Raw genomic sequence first — 18,905 nt, 5'->3', positions numbered from 1 at the left:
GCATGTATATTTTATTCGGGAGTTGAACAGGGAGCAAGGACTCTATATAAATCTTCGAGGGCGGCAAGGGTTTTTTTTCAGGTGAATGTACATTGGCTGGGCCTTAAGGTACTGAGAATGCCTCATTTGCATGGAGAAGCATTCCAGGCGCTTGTTGTGCAGGTTTTTATCAGGAGAAAGGAAGTTGAACCTGTAATTTCTCCTAGGACTAGGTGACATTCCTCAGGTAGAGGATGTGGGAGTTGGGCTCCCCAGATAAGGTCAGACAGAGCAGAGGAAAGCATGCTGAAGAAGAGAGTCCATTTTGTGCCGAGCTGTCCAGCCATGACAGACCTTAATAGCAGGGTTTCCCAACATGTATCTGATGTGCTAGCTGCCCTCCTGTGTTTTCTTAGTCTGCTGAGGCTGGTTTGATCTCTACACACGATTCCTACTGTCTGTGATGCTCTTGCAGTTGTCTTGCCTGGTGCACTGCCTTTCCTCAAGCCTCAAAGTGAGTAAGCACCCCGGGTTGTCTGTCTGTACTGCCTGACACGTATCCTCAGCTGTAAGTCACTTGGCTTTTGTTCTCACTAACCCCCTACTTGGGGACTTACTGTATTCTGTAAGTTGTCACACCAGATTTTGATTGTCTTCTCTTGGAATAACCTTAAAACTCGGTTGGCTTGAGAAGCATCCTGACTAGAAAAGTGCATTCTTTATATCTATGCTGGTGTTTCTGGAGACAGATCAGAAGGGCTCTGAATGGATATCAGTTTCTTGATAGGCTCTTAAGAAGATAGCAGCATTGGCAGCTGGTGAAAGGTAACAGTTGGGCCTGGTTTGGTATTCCTGAGACATGGCCTACCAGCCTTGTCTTTCCCAGCCCCTTCCAATACTCTTTCCTGCTTCCAATTATTTGGTTTCACCATATCATCTCCACCCTGGGGGACTGATACCTAGGAAAGCCCAAGCCAACTCTCTCCAACTTGTTTATGTCAGGAACTGTCTCTGAGATGGGGAACCAATGTCGTCTTACAACTTCTACAGGAGCTAGGTGTGGTTTGTCTTTATCCCAAGTGTCCACGTAGTGCTTTGTCCAGTAGTGGTGCTAGGCAAGGGTGTGGGCTAAGTATCCCCTACCACCTTTCTTCCCACAGCTTTCCTAAGATTTGTATTGTTCTGGACAGACTTAACTGTCAACTTGACACAGCCTAAAGCCATTTGAGAAAAGGATCCAAGGGAGGGATTATTTAGACCACATTGGCCTGTGGGCATGGCTGTGGAAGATTATCTTGTCAGTTGATGTAGGTTGGGGGTCAGCCTACTGTGGGTGGCACCATTCCTGGGGCAGGTGGTACCTGGGCTATGTAAGAAAGCCAAGCATGGGCCAGCCACAGTTGTGAGTTCCCTAGATGGAGGTAATGGTGTGTGTAGCAGCAAACAAGGCTGCTTTCAATTTCTTGCCTTATGTTTCTACCTCGACTTTCCTCAATGTTAAGACTAATAAACCCTTTCTGCCCATAGTCCCTTTGGTTCGAAGTGTCCTATCAGTGAGAGAAAGGAAACTAGAATACCTGGTATCCTCGTCACTCTTCCCTTGGTATGAGGAGACACCATGACCAAGGCAAATTATAAAAGCAATGTAATTTTGTGTTTCCTTACAGTTTCAGAGAGTTGGTCCATGATAATCATGACAGAAAGCATGGCAGCAGGCAGGCATGGCACTGGAGTGCTAAAAGTTTATATCTTATCCACAAATTTGAGGCAGAGAGAGTGGTACTGGGCTTGGCATTGGTTTTTGAAACCTCTAAGACCACCCTGAGTGACATACCTCCTTCAACAAGGCCACATCTCCTTTTCCTTCCCAAAACAGTTCCATCAACTGTAAGGATCCAAAAATTGCTGAAAGGAGAGCCCAGACTCAGATAGTGTGATGGTTTTTATATGCTTGGCCCAAGGAGTGGCAGTATTAGAAGATGTGGCCCTGTTGGAGTAGGTGTGTCACTGTGGGCGTGGGCTTTAAGACCCTCATCCTAGCTGCCTGGAAGTCAGTATTCTACTAGCAGCCTTCAGATGAAGATGTAGAACTCTCAGCTCCTCCTGCACCATGCCTGCCTGGATAATGCCATGTTCCTACCTTGATAATGGACTGAACCTCTGAACCTGTAAGCCAGCCCCAATGAAATGTTATCCCTTATAAGAGTTGCCTTGGTCATGATGTCTGTTCACAGCAATAAAACCCTAAGACAGATAGTATGTAAAAAGAAAGAGTGTTTATTCTGTAGAAACAACCAGCATATGGGAGTCAACCATTCTTTAAAATGGCGACCCCAGACAAAGGCACACTGGCCATTTTACAGGGAATCATAGAAACTCTCTGGAAGGATTAGGTAACCTAAAATTTTACTGGTAGGTGTTAGGTACTCACAGGTGGTCAGAGGTCTACATTCTTAAGTCATATGATGAAATTGGTCTGTCCAGTGTAGATGGCTCATTTTGAGGTATTTCTCCATTTTTAGGCTGTTCTTTGGGAGCGGGCTTTATGATCTTGTTCTGGATTTTATGGCCTGTTCTTAGAGCTGGTGTCTTATGACTTAGTTTCTGGGACTTACGGTCTATTTCTGAAGCTGGTGTCTTATGGCCTTTTTTTGAAATCAGGCCTGGTCCTTAAAACAGAGACAAATGGGGTCCTTAAATGGAGATAGAGTTTATATTGTCCTTTCATTCCCTCCTTGAGAAAGGCCCATCTCAAATCCTTGAGTCTCTATGGTCTGATATTGTTGTTTAAGAATCATCAACTGGACCATAGATTCATTTTCACATGAGTTTAACTTGAGCATTTATTGTTGGGCAGTGGACGATGACTACCTTGAGGGGTAGCCATAGTGTCTCTAATAGGCCCCAAATCTGTCTTTATTTTTGATAATCTTTCTGTCACGAGCAGTCCCCTTTCTGTATATACAGGCGTATCGGGTGTCTGTGGATGTTAGCAATTTTGTCCTTTGTCAGTTTTAGGGCCTGAGTCAAAGCAAATAATTTAGCTTTTTGAACAGAAGTCCCAGGAGGTAGGGTTGAGACCCATACTATAGAGTCAGGAGCCGTCACTGGGTCACCCTTATACCTGGTTCCGCCTTCAGTGACACCATTCTCTTCCGTGAAGTAGACAGTGAAGTAGATCTAGCCAGGGGAGGTCTGTCAGGTCTGGCCTCAGGCTCTGGACGTGACTCAGCACTATCGAGGAGTTATTCATAATGTTCAGGTCTAGGTTCGGGAGCAGAGTGGTCAAGTTTAAAGCAGAGGCAGGATGGTATTTAATGTGGGGTGGGTTTAGGAGCAGGGATTGATAGTGTACCAACCGGGCATGAGATATCCAGTGGTCTGAGGTTTTTTGATAACTCCCTCGATGGCATGAGGGGTGGTTATAATGGGTTCTTGTCCCATGGTGATTGTCTCTGTGTCCTTGACCAGGAAAGCAGTGGCTGCCACATACTCAAGCAAGCTGGCCATTCTCATGTGACAAGGTCTAATTGTTTAGGTAGGCTACCGGTCTTCTAGTACTGCTAGTAGTACCTTGGGGAGTCCCCAAGTCTGTGTATCCTCTGGAGTCTCCCTGTTGTTAAACAGGCTCTAGTCAAGAGGTCAGCCATGTGTTTTATCTTTAAATCTTTTTAGCCATTGGAGTTTTCAGTGAACGTCAGAGTCTCTAGGTCTAAGGTGTATAGGTATGGTAGACTTCTAATAACCTCTTGAGAAATGTCCTTGGACGCTCCTCCTCTATACCTCTGTATAACTTGTCCTAGACAAATTTGTGCCCCCCTCCTCCAGCAGCCTTTCAGAGACCTCTCATAAGAACCTGGTGACAGACTTTTAGCTTCTCTTCATCCATAGGATTGTTGGGATCTCAATCAGGACGAACCAAGGGGAAAACCGTGTCAATGTTGGCTTGTACAGTGATAGACTGGCCATTTGCACCCAGAACCAGTTTCCGGGCTGCCACCTATAAGAGCTGTTGTCAATCATCTCAAGTGGTCTAGTGAATAACCATTATAAAGTCTACTATGTCTATGAAGGCAGAAAGTTTCTCAGGACTCTTGGGATCTTGCATCTTCTAGTTGTATTGATCACTAGTGGAAAGGGGGATGTGTGGAGAACCAGTCGCCTGCAAGGGCAGTGTGATTGTGGTGGTATCTGTCTGCCCTGTTGTGTGGGCTCGTGTGGAGGGAGGGCTAGCTGTGTCCCCTCTCACTTCCCCAGGTCCCAGATCAGCATCTGCCATTTTCAAGGGATGGCCGAGCACCAGGATAGGGTGATAAGGGGACAGGAAGGAGTTTTCCTCCAGAGCCAAGGGGGCTAGGACTGTTGGCTTACAATTTTTTGGTGGCTCTATCTCCTTCACCTGTAAGATCGATGGGATAGGTGGTAGGAAAGGCCTTAGGGGGGCTCTCCATCAGATGTGGTCAGACAGTGATGTATGGAACCTGGTCGGGGTGCCCAGGATTTCCATACATGATACCTTTAACCAAGTAGGTAGTTGGAAGGTGGAAAGTGTTATTCCTGTAAAAACCAGCCAGTCTCCTGACTGTACAGTTAAGCCCAAATTCCCCACCAGGCCTTTGAAGTCCTTGAAGTGCAGTGGGACTGGGCAAGGTCTGGTGGGGTGGGGCTCGTGGCCTGCCCCATGGTAGTTCTCAAGAAAATAAAAAAGAACAAATAAAACACAAAGACAGAAACATGAAAACAAGCCTACAGGGGTCCAGGAACGAAATCAAAAGGAAGTCGATGGTGGCCTAGCCCCCAAAATGGGCTCTGCCAATCAGGAGCATCCTGCCAGTCTCTACCAAAGCCTGTGTTGGACTCGTGTTCTCTGACTCCAACTGAAAGGAGTCCAGAAATGGTGGCCTATCCCTGGAGCAGCCTCTGCCTGCTGGGAAGAACGTGTTAGCTTCCACCAAGACCTGGGTCAGAATGGAGCTCTCTGTCAACTGAACAGGGCAGGGGAGCACCCTCCAACCCTCCCCAACCCCCAGCCAGGAGGGACCTGCGTACTCCTGCACTACCTCCGTTTGGCCTCTAGGTTGTGCAGACAAAAGAAATCACCCCACACTGAACAAGACAAGACTCCTGGGAACAAGACAAAAACAAGACACAGCACACAGAGGCGTGCCCCAACTCACTGATTGGTAGTCAACTGTCGTCTAAAAAACCCTCTACTGTTATTATGTCAAGGGGGACCCCAGCATTTCCAGGCCCATGCACCAAATGTAAGGGTCTGAAATTGCTAAAGGAAGACCCCAGACTCAGTATGTAAAAACAAAAAGCATTTATTCTGCAGAACAACCAGCATATGGGAGTCAACCATTCTCTAAAATGGCGACCCAAGACAAAAGCACACAGGCCTTTATAGAGAACTGGGAGAACTCTCTAGGATTAGGTAATCTAAAATTTTACTGGTGGGTGTTAGGGACTCACAGGTGGTCAGAGGTCTACATTCTTATGTACATCAGTCCTGCGGATACTCGGAGTCTCAGGCTCTCTGCTATGATAAAAAAGGTTTGTCCAAGTGTAAACGGCCCATTTTGAGATACGATTTTTCTCCATTTTTGTGGTTATCTCTAGGCTGTTCTTTGGGAGGGGGTTTTATGATCTTGTTCTAGGTTTTAAGGTCTGTTCTTAGAGCTGGTGTCTTATGACTTAGTTTCTGAGACTTATGGTCTATTTCTAACTCTGGTGTCTTATGGCCTTTTTTGAAATTAGGCCTGACCCTTAAAATAGTGACAAATGGGTTCCTTAAATGGAGACAAATATGTTGCCCTTTCACAACTAGGGACCAACCACCTGGAATACATGTGTCTATGGAGGCCATTTTCATTCAAACCACCACACCTTGCTTACCTCCTTATGCCAGTCTGAATTCAGATCGTTAATGATAAGTTCATGTCAAATGCCTTCTTAGTCAAGGTTAAATTATTCCTGTGAGGAAAACACCATGACCAAAGCAACTTGGGGAGGAAGGGTTTATTCAGCTTACGCTTCCACATCACAGTTCATCATGAATGGAAATCAGGACAGAAACTCAACCAGGACAGGAACCTAGAGGCAGGCAGGAGCTGATGCAGAGAATTAGCACTGCATACTCCATTGCTCCATGTGGCTTGTTTAGCCTGGTTTCTTTTAGAACCCAGGACCACCAGCTCAGGGATGGCCCCATCCATAATGGACTAGGTCCTCCCCCATCAATCACTAAGGAAGACAAAAAACCAAAAATCCCCACAGCAGTGGTTCTCAACATGTGGGTCCACCGGGATTACATATCAGATAGTTACATTAGAATTTATAACCGTAGCAAAATTAGTTATAAAGTAGTGATAAAATTTTAATGGTTAGAGGTCACCACAGCATGAGGAACTGTGTTAAAAGGCTTGCAGCATTAGGAAGGTTGAGAACCACTGGCCTACAAGATGCTGTCTACAGCAGGATTTTAAGGTGGCGTTTTCTTAATTGAGGCTTCCTCCTTTCTGATGATTTTAGCTTGGGTGAAGTTGACAAAACCAGCCAGTCCAGATGTCAAAGCCTTTGCCTTATTTTTGACCTGCTGCATTTGGCATCAGTTTTTGAAATAATGTCTCTTTGATGACACGTTATTTCCGTTTTCTCGTGCTTTTGCTTCTGACTGATGGTAGCATGTCTTTTGCTTTTGTTTCTATTTATGTATGCTTGAGTGTAGGTGAGTATATGCACCACCTGCATGCAGGGGGTCTGGGGGTCTAGTGTTGGGTCCCCTATAGCTGGAATTACAGGTGGTTGTAAATTGCTTCAAACTTGAGTAGGGTGCTCAAGCTGTACTCTTAACCACTGAGCCATCTTTTCCAAGCCAGGTTCTCTGTTTTGAATCATAATGGAAACTCTTGAGGTTGTAGATGGCATCTCTCAGACTTAATTTTTTTTTTCAATTGATGTACTATGGCGGGGGAGGGACCTGCATGTGGCACAGTGCACATATATTGAGGTCCAAGAACAACTTGGAAGAGTCAATGTTTTACAGCCTTTTGAGTCCCAGGCGGTTAAACTCTGGTCTTTAGGTATGGCAGCAAGCACCTCCCTCTAGAATTACAATTTCATAGTTTTCCTCATACACTGAAAATCAAAGGTGGATAAAGACATGTCTATAGTTATAGCTTTGGGGGAAAGATTCCCAGAGGTGGGGTCTTAGTCTGGCAGGGAATTCTAGGTTTTCACCTTAATGAGACCCCTTTCCCCAGACTTTCAGGTTTGAGAGCTTTGTACCTTGATGGTGCAGTAATAGGACCAAAGGGAAATCCTTCCTGTCCACCTTCCCCTTCCTGCCTGGTCCCAACATTCTGTCACTGGCCTCATTCTAGGAATTCCTCTTGAGTGAAATCGCTATAGAAGCAGCCGCTCAGCAGGACTCTGGAAGCAAAGGGCACTGGGTTTAACTACAGCAGGCAGGAGAATGCCTGTAACTGGGTCATGCGCAGACTCAGTATGTGTGTGTGTGTGTCTGAGTGCACACGCTTGATGCCTGGCAAGCTCCTCACTCAACTCCCCACCGAATGCCACAGGAAGGCAGGCTACAAAACAACTTGGCTCTTGGTTGTCCTCTAATGACCCCCACCCCTTAGTTCACTGCAGTCAGCTCCCAACAACATTTCATGGCCTGTGGGACTAAATCCTTAGTTTTGGAAATACTGTCTTAGGTATGCAATACAAAAGTATTTTTCCTATTAGTCTCTATATGCATCATTTACTATTCTAGATTGGAAAGGACACATCTGGAAGGGCTCTAGCAGCATTATTTGCTCCTTGTCCTTTGGAGACTGGATTGACAGATCTCCCAATCTTTTCCATCAATTTAGAGGCCTAGCCTGAGATTAGATGTAACTCTAGAAATGGAAAACACACACACACACACACACCCCTTGGTTGCTCTGGCAAAAACAAGGCAGCCAGTGTTTTACCCACAGGAAGGAGTTAATTGGAAAGGCCTGGATATCACAACCCCAAGCTCTCTATCAGGAAATACAGAAAGCAGACTATTGCCTCCCAGACTATTGCCTCCTTTCCAAGTTTTGCCCAGTATCTGCTCTTTTCCCTGTCCAGAAGTACTTGTTTTCCACTTGAAATAATAAAACCCTATATTTTATTTGAGTGTTTTGCCTGTATGCATGTTTGTGTACCATTGTGTGCCTAGGACTGAAGGAGACCAGAAGAGCATCTGAGATCTCTGGAACTGGGGTTACAGACAGCTTCCACGTGGGTGCTGGCAACTAACCCTGCGCCCTCAGCAAAAGCTGTAAGGGCTTTTAGCCCCCAGCCATTTCCCTGTATGTCCCACCCTTGAAATTCCTGTCTTTCTCTTGCTCACAGATCTCTTAAGAGTCAAGCCCAAATAGGCTTTTCTCCTAGTTCTTAAGCTGACACAGAAAGGAAGTACAAGCAGATACTTTGTATACCTAGATGGTTACTTTCCTTCAAGGTCCTCCCATCTCCCCCACCCCCCAACTACTTCTGTTTACCCAGTCAAGGTTTAATGTATCAAACTAAGTAACAATACTTTTTAAACTTCTCTCCCACTTAAGCAGGGCAGGGTCACTTTCAGTGCCTCCTAGGCACTAAATACTAACCAGCTTAATAACTCACACGGTGAACTCAGTGTTGGCTGTGAATCCCCAAACCCCCATCCTAACCCTCAAGATGGTAGTATTAGGAGACAGGTCCTTCAGGAAGAAGTTAGATCTGAGTGTGAAGCCTGTCACTGTGATTAGTATCCTTCTAGAGGGACTCCAGAGAGCTCTCCTCTCTTCCCAACCATCTGGAAGTCAGATGGCTCTCACCAGAACTGATCCTCACAGACTCTGAGGTTTTAGAACAATGAGGAATGCATTTGTTGGCTTATGAACGAGCTAGTGTGTGGCACTTTGTTATTCCAGCCCAAACTGAGACAAGTGTTCTTCAATGAACACTGTCCACTTGGAAATTTCTAGGAATCAGAATTCTGTGCAGGAACTTAAAAAAAAGAAAAAACAAAAACACAAAACAAAACAAAAACCAGAGCACTTTCTAAGCATGCAACATTCTTACCCCTGTGAATGAAAGCTCAGCAAAGCTCAGCGTCCCAAAAGACTGTGGAAGTCAGGTAGGGAACTGTGAGAGCTCTATTCATGTTACCACACCTGAGCCTTCAGCAAGTGTGGTCAGACAGTACAGGACCTGCTTAGGTTTGAAAAACGGGTTCAGTATAGGGCATGCACACTGGAGTCACTGACAAATGTGTCCCGCTAAAAACATGCACTGATGCTTTTCACTGTTAGTAGTTAATAAGTTCAGGGAGATAAAGTGTATTGAGTAGTCTTTATTAATGAGTCACATTGAGTTACTTTTTCAGCATCACTTCAGTTAATTAATTGAACAAGTATGATAAGCTATCTTCTGTTTTCTGTGGGAATCTAAATGTAAAATAAATACAAAATACTTCTGTGGTTTAATGAATACTCAATGAAGCATTTTTCTGAGGTATTCCTTATGGTCTGGTTTTATCCAAGATCTGTCTCTTTTTATTTCCTTAAGAATAGTCTGTTAAATCACACAATGGATCTGTGAACTTGTGAACTTGAGTATTACACATATTTTTTGATCTCATCATACAATACCAATACAAAAGCACCACCCATGCCTCTCAATACATTGGACCAAGCACCTTTGAAGAAAGCGTTGGCTCCTTCATCTTTTGCAATCTTCCTCCAGCAGTCAAGTGTCCCCGTGTACATAATATCAGCTGTGGAGACAGATGTGGGTAAGGGTTCCTTTCCTCCTGAGTAACAGTTAAAGCTATCTTCTACCACCCTTGATTCGCAAACTCAAGATCAGTCATGTACAAACTGAAGCACTCAACCAGTTTACAGACTGTCAGGCTGAAGCTGGAAGGCAGGGTAAGGACGGAGTGTCTGTCACACTCTCTGAGTAACTTTCTATGGATGAGCAAACAAGCCCTGGTCTCAGATTACAGTGCCCAAGATTAAGAAGGAAAAAATAAAGTGAATGATTGTTGGGTTGTACAAAATCCTCTCACATTTGGTGTGTGTGTATTTTTTTTAACTTTAAGAAAGGCTGTTTCATGCTTTTACCTATGAAGCTAAAACTACCAAATCAGGATGGGTCAGGCCATTCCTCATTTAGCTAAAACATCTTGTCTCATTTACATTTCCAATAACTATAAGAGGGAGCAGGGGTTTCCAGTCTACAGCTAATTACTTCTCCGCCCTTGCTTATGCACCCAGGCTGTCAATGCCTCGGGCCAACTCTAAAAACTTCAATTTGTTACATTCTTACAATTTCTTTAATAAAAAGGGAAAAAAAATCCCTTGAGGAAAAGCTAAAGGAGAAATTATAGTCTCAGTTTCTGAAGTCCTTACAGAGAAATTTTGCCTTTCAACTTAGAAAAAAAAACAAGGTCTCTTAGCACTTCTGAGTGTTTGTTCTCTAGGGGTAAAAGCTAAGATTCCCACTAGGGGAGTTCATGCTTACCCCCTTTCCGGCCAGACTGCATCATCATCCTACGACGAACAGTGTCAAATGGATAGGACACCAGCCCCGCCACCGCTGTCACACTCTGGGCAATCATCCAGCTCACAATAATGTGCACATTCTTGGGGTCTGGCAGCATCCCTGTGAGCAGAGCCAAGAAGCAAATAGCTGTCAGGTGCTTCTCTCAGCAGCATGGTAAAAAGCAGGTGACGGGAAGACAAGGCTACTGACCCAACTCCATATGCTAGCTTTCCATGAGAACCAGCTCCTCCCAGAGATCCCTTACATGTAACCAGGCAACCAACCAAAGTTGGCTGCTGCCTTCCCTTAACCCAAGGAGGCTACAGCTCTGTTGAGCTCGATTTGAGTTCAACTGAGTGACTAACAACTGTGTTGGGTTAGAGGGAGGCTTTGCGTCCTCTGAGTAGCTCAAAGCCACAGTATTTACCAGTATTTACCAGTATGGGACACAGAGGCTCCTTTGCTTACTGGTTTGTACAAACCACATCACATCACCTCCTCAGAACTCAGGTTAGCTCAGAGGTAGGAAGGGCAACTAATAGACGCAAAGGTCATTGTGGAACCATAGGTCATACAGAATCCTCTCTCCATACCCCCTCCCTCCCACCTTCCACCCCAAAGCCCCTCCCCCTCTCACCCTTGGCAGTGTCATAGACTCCAAAGTAGGCAGCTCTGTAGATGATGATGCCCTGGACAGAGACACTGAAACCCTGGTAGAGACCCTTCAGGCCATCAGACTTGAAGATCTTGGTGAGACAGTCGCCCAGCCCATTGAACTCACGCTGGGCAGATCCCTTGCCCACGTCGGCAGCCAGCCTGGTCCTAGCAAAGTCCAGCGGGTAGACGAAGCAGAGGGAAGTGGCCCCAGCTGCCCCGCCAGAGGCCAGGTTACCAGCGAAGTAGCGCCAGAACTGCTTATGACGATCCACACCTCCCAGGAAGATCTGCTTGTACTTGTCCTTGAAGGCGAAGTTCAGAGCTTGGGTGGGGAAGTACCGGATCACGTTGGCCAGGTTACCCCTCCAGAAGGAGAGAAAGCCCTGCTCCTTGGGGATTCTCACGACACAATCAATGATGCCTTTGTACTGTTTCTCTGCACTGATCTGTTTGCTGGCATGCTGGACCTAGTTTGGGGGATGCGGGTGACAGAGGACAGGCAGGGAGAAGAAGGGAAAATGGAAAAAAGAGGTTTGTATTTCCTCAAGTTTCATTTTCTTGTTTTTGTTTTGATATGGTCATCCTATATAGTCCAGGCTAGCCTGGAACTCAAAAATCTTCCTGTGTTAGCCTCCCAAATGCACAAATGTGCACTACGCGCCCAGGAATCTACCCCATCTTTCCCTTTCAAGAGACAAGAGAGAATTCCAATTGTTTTTTTTTAATGTATCAGGAAATCAGTTATCAAGAAAATATCAATAAATGTTAGTTACTTGGCTAAGCTAAAAAGCAATCCAATTTTTAGTCATTATAAGGGCAGTTGAGGAAAATTCCCTGCAGGCTTATGGGAAATGCAAATAAAGATCCCTCCCTCAAGGGCTCTTAACATGGAGAGCAGATGACAATTCCCCTGCTTTACTAATGTCCCTTGTTCACAAGGGACATTAACTGTCCCTTGAGACAAGGTTGTCTTAAGTGTAGGTGTCTGAAAATTTTCAAGCAGGTAATTCAGATAACAGATTTGGTTACTACTGCTGTAACCCCACTGAATAGCGTTTGCCTTTGGGATGGACCAGATGATGACAGGCCCTTCAATGACCGAGGAGAAAATTATATGCGGACAAGATGGATAAAGCGGTCTGAATTTATCCTGAATATTACTTCTGAATTTCTGCCTCAGTGTCTCCATGCGTGAATACGGGCCAAGGATGATTCGGATCTTGCAGAGGTTATAGAAAGATGAATGAAATCAATGTCAAGTTATCGCGCAGGGCACGCGACACGGAGCGATCCCCAGTCAATGATTAATCTGATGCTTCTATTGTAAACGGTGGATGCAGATAAGGTGCAAAGGATGTGGCCAAAGGGTGAGGCCTGCCTAAGAGGCCTTGGATGGAATGCCGCTTGCTGTACCGGGCAAAGGATCTGGCTCGAGGTAGACCAGCTTCGGGGTGGGTTTCCATATATAGACACCCCAACGCAGGCGCCACCCGACACCAGGAATCTGCCACTGACGCTGGACCTGTATCTGCGTAGAGGGCACCTTCTCCTTCGCGTAGGCCCCGGGCTTGCGGCCTAGCACAGATTTTCCGCAGCGCAGCGCGCGCGCGCCGCAGCATCCCCGCGCCCCGCCCGCATCCCTGCGCCCTGTCGCGCGCACCGTGCCCGCATCCCCGCGCCCTGCCGCACCCCGATCGCCCCCCTACACACACACACCGCGCCGTCCTTACCTGCAGCAGCAGTTTGACCCTCTCGATCGGGGCGACCGCGGTCTTGGAGACGGCGGCGGCGATGCCACCTGCCAGGAAGTCCTTAAGGAAGCTCAAAGCCTGATCCCCCATGCTGAAAGCCGGGCGCGCACAGCCTGCAAGGAGCCGCTCTTTTGCTCTTGCCTACGCCCGGCCAGGCACCGCCACCCCGTCTCCGTCCCTGCACGACGCGAAGGGACCGCCCGCCTGACCGCAGCCCTCCTTATATCCCCGGCTCCGCGTCTCGCGAGAGGAGGAGGGACCCCGGCGAGCGCGCAGCGCGCATTGGCTAGGCTGGTCCCCGGACAGCCCCTCTCCATCCCCCTCCTTTGCAGAGGGCATTGGGGGCGAAGACGCTTCCGGGAGCTAGGGGTGGGTTGGGGGCTGTGCCTACAGCTTGGGACGTTTAAAGGGCAAATTCATGTTATCTGTCCCAGCGAGCCGAGGGAACACCGTGTCTCTGCTGCCTGTGGGCCGTTGTATTTATAGCTCGCGAGGATTTAGCCTGGGGACGACCTGGGGACAGAGAGGGGGCCCGATGCTTCAAGGGAAGCTCTCTTTGACCTCGATCCTGCACCATTGTGCTTTTGGCCAAGAAGGTTTCAGGCTTCCCACCCCTTCCCGTTGTCAGGGCGTTTCCATCTAGAGCTCACTGCCTGGATTCGGGCCTCTGCAGAGCTCTGCGTTTCTCCAAAGAAATCATACTCCTCCCAAATACACGCTAACATCTTTTTAACGCCGCTATTGCCTCATAGTAGCGGGCAAGCTCCTGTCTCCAACTTCTCTCCATTCAATCCTTGAACCATTCAATCTGTTAGGAAATATGTATGCGCCCGGCATTCTGCGCCATCAGGAGAAAAAAAAAAAAAGCGGAATACAGGGACGCTAGGTGGATTCTTGTTTTGGCAGTGAATGTGGATGTGTCGCTTTTCTGTTAACTCAGCCTGTCACACCGACATCCAGCCCGAGGACTCCTAAGGAAAAGACCCTCCTTTATTAGCCCCTCTATCTCTCAGCTCCTGGGATTCTCTTGTAGACAGACCTCTAAAGGGCTTGAATGAACGCTCTGCTCTTAAGGGAACGTCAACCATATTCTGTGCAGGATGGTTCCAGTTGGCTGGCGGCTTCTTAAGGAACAGAGTCCTCAGCCTTTCGGGAAGGTCGAATCCTTGGCTGTGTCTGCCTCTGTAATAGGCAATTTGAGGTTGTGGAGCCTAGGCGCTATCTAATCCCGGGAAAGTGATTGCAATTAATTTTTTAAATATATAGATGTGAGATTTAGTTTCCCTTACCTCTTTTAAGCCAGTTCTAATAGAATTGCATATTTTCCACAAGGATGAGTCCTATTAGTGTTTTGTTTTTTAACTTCAAGCCCCTTACTTCATTCTTTTCCCACATTTACGAACCTTCGTTTGGACATCTGACAAGGCAGTTCATGTTTTTAAATGTTTGCTGATCCATGCACACTTCATGTTAGGTGTTGATTGAGCTGCGGCCATGTGTCTCTCAGAGCTTAAAGACTTAGTAGAGCAGAGGTCACTGGCTGGCTGCCAGGAACACATAGGTGATGTATTTATTTGCAGTTGCGGCAGGTTAGAGTTAGGGAGAAACAAGGCCAGGACTTGTTACAATGTTGCTAGAGGTCAAAGGAGACGGAAGCTCAGACAAACACAAAAGCCATCTCTGTGCTCCTTCTAACAGACACTAGCTGAGCAATCACTGTATACCAGGAAGAGTGGCCTCGAAAGGAAACACAAGTAGCACCTTGAGCCACCTCCAAGGACCTTGAAGTTCAGTGTGTCCATCACAGTTTTACACAGCAATTTCCATATGTTAGTCATATGTATGTATCTACTCCATTTGGCTCTATAAATATTAAAATGAAGCCATTTCCTTTCAGTTCTGTGTTAGAGGGTGCCTACTTATTTACCTATTTGTTTTTTATATGATATGACTTTTCCATTTATTAAGGGTAAAAGCAAATTTGCAACCTTTTTTTTCTTTTATTGAAAATATGGAGGGCTTTTTTTTCATACATTATATTCTGATTATGGTTTTCCCAGTTTCTCTCCCACTCCAATCCAGATCCACACCCTTCCTGACTCTCATTAGAAAACAGTCATGTAAGGAATAATGTAAGATACAATAATAAGAAAACAAAAACAAACAAATAGGAATAGGGCAGAACAAACAGAAGAAAAGGAGACAAAGAAAAAGCACAAGAAACACACATCTCTGCATACACAAGAATCCCACTAAAACCACTAAACCAGAAGCCATGATATAACTGAATGAAAAGAAATTAAAAAGGAAAACATGACTGAGCCTAGGTATGGTGAAGGAGGAGGTTTATTGTAGGTAAAAGGGAAAGCATAGCCAGAGGCAGGGTGAACAAGACCCTGAGTTAGCCACGTGAGGAAAGAGGGAAGGGGAAAGAGGAAAGCCAGACCAAGAGGCCAGTAGGGTAGAAAGAAAAAGGATCAGGTAACCAAAATGGCTGGATTATATAGGGAAGGGCAGCTGGAGGAAGGATACTCCAGCCCCTGGGCTTGCGAGGTTTATGGTAGGGGTCATGGTATACCAATCAGAAGGAACCTGGAACAGATTGTGTCACAGTACTGTGTGTAAGGACTGAAGGATCCTAGGAGAACCTGGCTGCCTGGTCAGCACTGATATGTTAAATAGGCACCTCTGAAAGCCATTTGCCTTGGGGTTGAGACTAAACAGTTATATGCAAAGGACCTTAAGGTTTAAAACAAACAAGAAACAAAACAAAAGCCCAGACTCAGCATTAACATTAACTTCAAAGGTACCATTGAGTTTTAGTTCTGTTGACCATCTCCTGCTGAGCCTACTCTTAAGGACGGTTTGCTCCCTGGTGAGACTCCCTTAGAGAAAACTAATATTGCATTTCTTGTGTAACTTCCAAGATAGCATTGAGTTTCCAGTCTGTTGGCGGTCGTCTGCCGAGCCTACTCTTAAGAGTGATTTGCTCCCTGGTGAGACTCTCTTAGAGAAAACTAAATTTTCATTTGCAAATTGTTACAGCTTCCGGATTAGGAATGGTAGTGTGTGCTACCATCTCCTTTGAGCTTTTGGGCCCCATCCAGTGCAGACCCATGTAGGCCCTGTGCTTGTTCCCATTCTCAGTGAGTTTATGTGTGCATTAGCCATGTTGATTTAGAGGAACCTTGTTTCCTGGCACCCTCCATCCCATCTGGCACCGTCTTTTTTCCTCTGCTTTCAAAGAATTCCCTGGGCCCTGAGGGGAGGGATTTGATGGAGACATTCCACTTAGGGCTGAGTGTTCCAAGGTTGCTTGCTGTGCATATTTTCTGACTTGGGTCTCTACTGTAGGAGGAAGCGTCTCTGATGATGGATGACTAAGCAAGGCATGGGTTTATGATCACAGCAGAATGTCATTGGGAGTCATCTTCTGGCTATGTTCGGTTTTCTCCTAGGCTCTTGGCCCATTAAGTCTCAAGTTCTTGGTCACCCAAGTAGCATTGGGTATGAGTCCGATCTCATGGAGTGGACCTTAAATCAAATACTGGCTAATTACTCCCGCAAATTTTATGCCACTAGCACTAGCGTATCTTGCAGGCAGGTCACCATTGTAGATCAAAGGTTTTGTAGCAGGGTTGATGCTTACCTTTCTCCTTTGGTAATGTGCAGAGTACTTTCTAGTAGCATGAACGCTACTCTGCAGGGATGAAATCTCTAGGTAGGCACCAGCTAGACTTCTCCGTATTCAATAGAGATGTTGCTTATTTGTATCAATGAAAAACAATGTTGCTACTTAAACACTCTTGCAAAGCCTTCCTTTACTTTGTTTCCTTCTACTATGATCCCATAATAGAATGGATACATGGGCATTTTAAAGGTTTTGTAGCTCTTGAAATAATTCAACAAGTATTCTTGGGCCACTTAGATGGATCAGCAGATAAAGGTGCTTGCTGCTAAACCTGATGATCTGAGTTTCATCCCCAGGCCCAACATGGTAGAAGGAGACAACTGATTCTTGAAAGTTGTCCTCTGATCCACCACCACCATCACCACCTTTCATACACCTAGCTAAATAAAATAGATTATTCTTGGGAAATCGGACCACCAATAATATAATGGGGTCTTGTATAGCATAGATCCTACTCCAACACTGCCCTAAAAAGAACATCTTTTAGTTGTTTGTGGCACTTCATGAGTTTGTGATGAAGTTGTGTGTATGCTATATGATGCATTTTAACTTGGCGGAATTTATTTTCTTTCTTTTATGTATTTATATACATGTGTGCACGTGTGCAAACTTTTAGTCTTCCTTGAACACTGACACAAAAGCAGAGTATTTATATTAACAATTATGCACTTGAGACAATAAATACATTGAGTAATTTTTAATTTTGTTTCTTATTTGATTTTTTGTTCTATCATATTGTCCTATTAGTGCTATTTTATTGAGCTGTAAAATAAATTTATACTGTACATATTAACATAAAATATTTTTCTATAAGCAGATTATTGGCTCCTCATAGGTATACTAGTCTATTTTCTTGTATTCTGGAAAAAAGCATTTTCAGTTATTTTTAATATATCTAACATAATGTTTGTATGCTGGCATATACCTTTAATGTCAGCATTTGGAAAGCAAAGGCAGGTGTGTGTCTGTAAGTTCAAGAGGCCAGCCTGGTCTACATAGCAAATTCCAAACCAGTCAGAGCTGCATAGTAAGTTTTAAAACAAACCAATGAAAAACGTCATGATAAGGATATATGGATCCAATTTTACTTTTCTCTATACCATTCGTGGATATCCCAACATATTTTTTCCCAAGATTTACTGATTTTTACACGTATCGGTGGATCTCCATGCACCACATGCACAGAGTTCCCAAAGAAGCCAGAAAAGGGCATCAGACCTCTCTGGAACTGGAATTGTAGATGGTTGTTAGCTGCCACACGGATGTTAGGAGCAGAACCTGAGTCCTCTGGAAGAGCAGCCAGGCTCCTAACTGCTGAGCCATCTCTGCAGCATCTGACATTAACTATTAAGTAGGTATCCCCTTCCCCTGTTATTTGTCATTAGAGACTAATTCTAGTTTGCCATGTACTAAGTTATACAATGGCTTAAATTAATGAAATCTCCATATTATGGTTTATTTCCTTCATTGTTGTTCTTTGTGGGGGAAATACAAACAAAAGATTTAAAAAGCTGATATGTCTGGACTTTTTACTATTATGCTGTTCTAGTACTAAAACAGTACTAGGAAATATTTAACAGACATTTAAACTGAATATAAATAAAACCCATTAATTAATTAATTAATTAACTATTAATTATTAATTCAGGAAGCATTTCATCTTGGTTGCATTCACCAGAATTTTTGCTATTTTCTGAGTAGGAGATAGCACGTTTCTCCTCCCTCCGCCACCCCTAGTAGTAGGAGGAGCATAGCTGGAACAAGAGGCTTTCCACGGAAGCCCAGCTCTGTCAACCCTGTCCATGTGGATTTTCTCAGGAAAGAGAGGCCTCAGATGCCCTCAGGAGCATGGGCAGCCTGGAATCACAAGACTCAGGTATCAATTACACAGAGCAGGGAGAGAATGGAGCAAGGCAGAACATGTGTCTCCCTCCCAGCCTGCCCCAGTGCTCCGTGGCCTTCTGCCAGCCGAAGAGCGGACAAAGCATCCAGATAAGACAGGGCGGTGCTCTCCTATGCTCACGATATCCTGGAGGTCGGGCAGCGAGCTCTGTAGAAAAGACAATGAAGAACTGAGCTGTCCTTTGGGATTTTTAGTCAACAATTGTACAGAATTAAATCTCTTTTACCAAATTTGGAACTGAGAACAGAAAAGGTCCACCAGATAAAGAAAAGCAAAGAAAGCGATGTTAGCACAATGCCTGTGAGCCTCTGTGCCTCTCCAGCTGCCCAGAACGCTCTATGTGGTCAATTTGGCATAA

At 45.3% G+C, this 18,905-nt stretch overlaps 1 protein-coding gene across 1 annotated transcript; it reads right to left on the bottom strand.

The window, feature by feature from the left end:
- Nucleotides 1-9,332: 9,332 nt before the first annotated feature.
- On the bottom strand, nt 9,333-13,183 carry Slc25a4 (solute carrier family 25 member 4). Its single transcript, XM_028757673.1, has 4 exons — nt 12,933-13,183; nt 11,183-11,669; nt 10,525-10,665; nt 9,333-9,775 (listed from the first exon to the last, which is right to left on the bottom strand). Exons 1-4 carry the CDS (start codon nt 13,041-13,043, stop codon nt 9,618-9,620), a joined length of 897 nt encoding a protein of 298 aa, XP_028613506.1. The 5' UTR covers nt 13,044-13,183; the 3' UTR covers nt 9,333-9,617.
- Nucleotides 13,184-18,905: the final 5,722 nt, after the last annotated feature.

The sequence above is a fragment of the Grammomys surdaster genome, unplaced genomic scaffold, assembly GCF_004785775.1.
Source record: "Grammomys surdaster isolate TR1022 unplaced genomic scaffold, NIH_TR_1.0 126178, whole genome shotgun sequence".
NCBI classification, from domain to species: domain Eukaryota; kingdom Metazoa; phylum Chordata; class Mammalia; order Rodentia; family Muridae; genus Grammomys; species Grammomys surdaster.
This window is presented reverse-complemented; position numbering and strand designations above follow the sequence as displayed.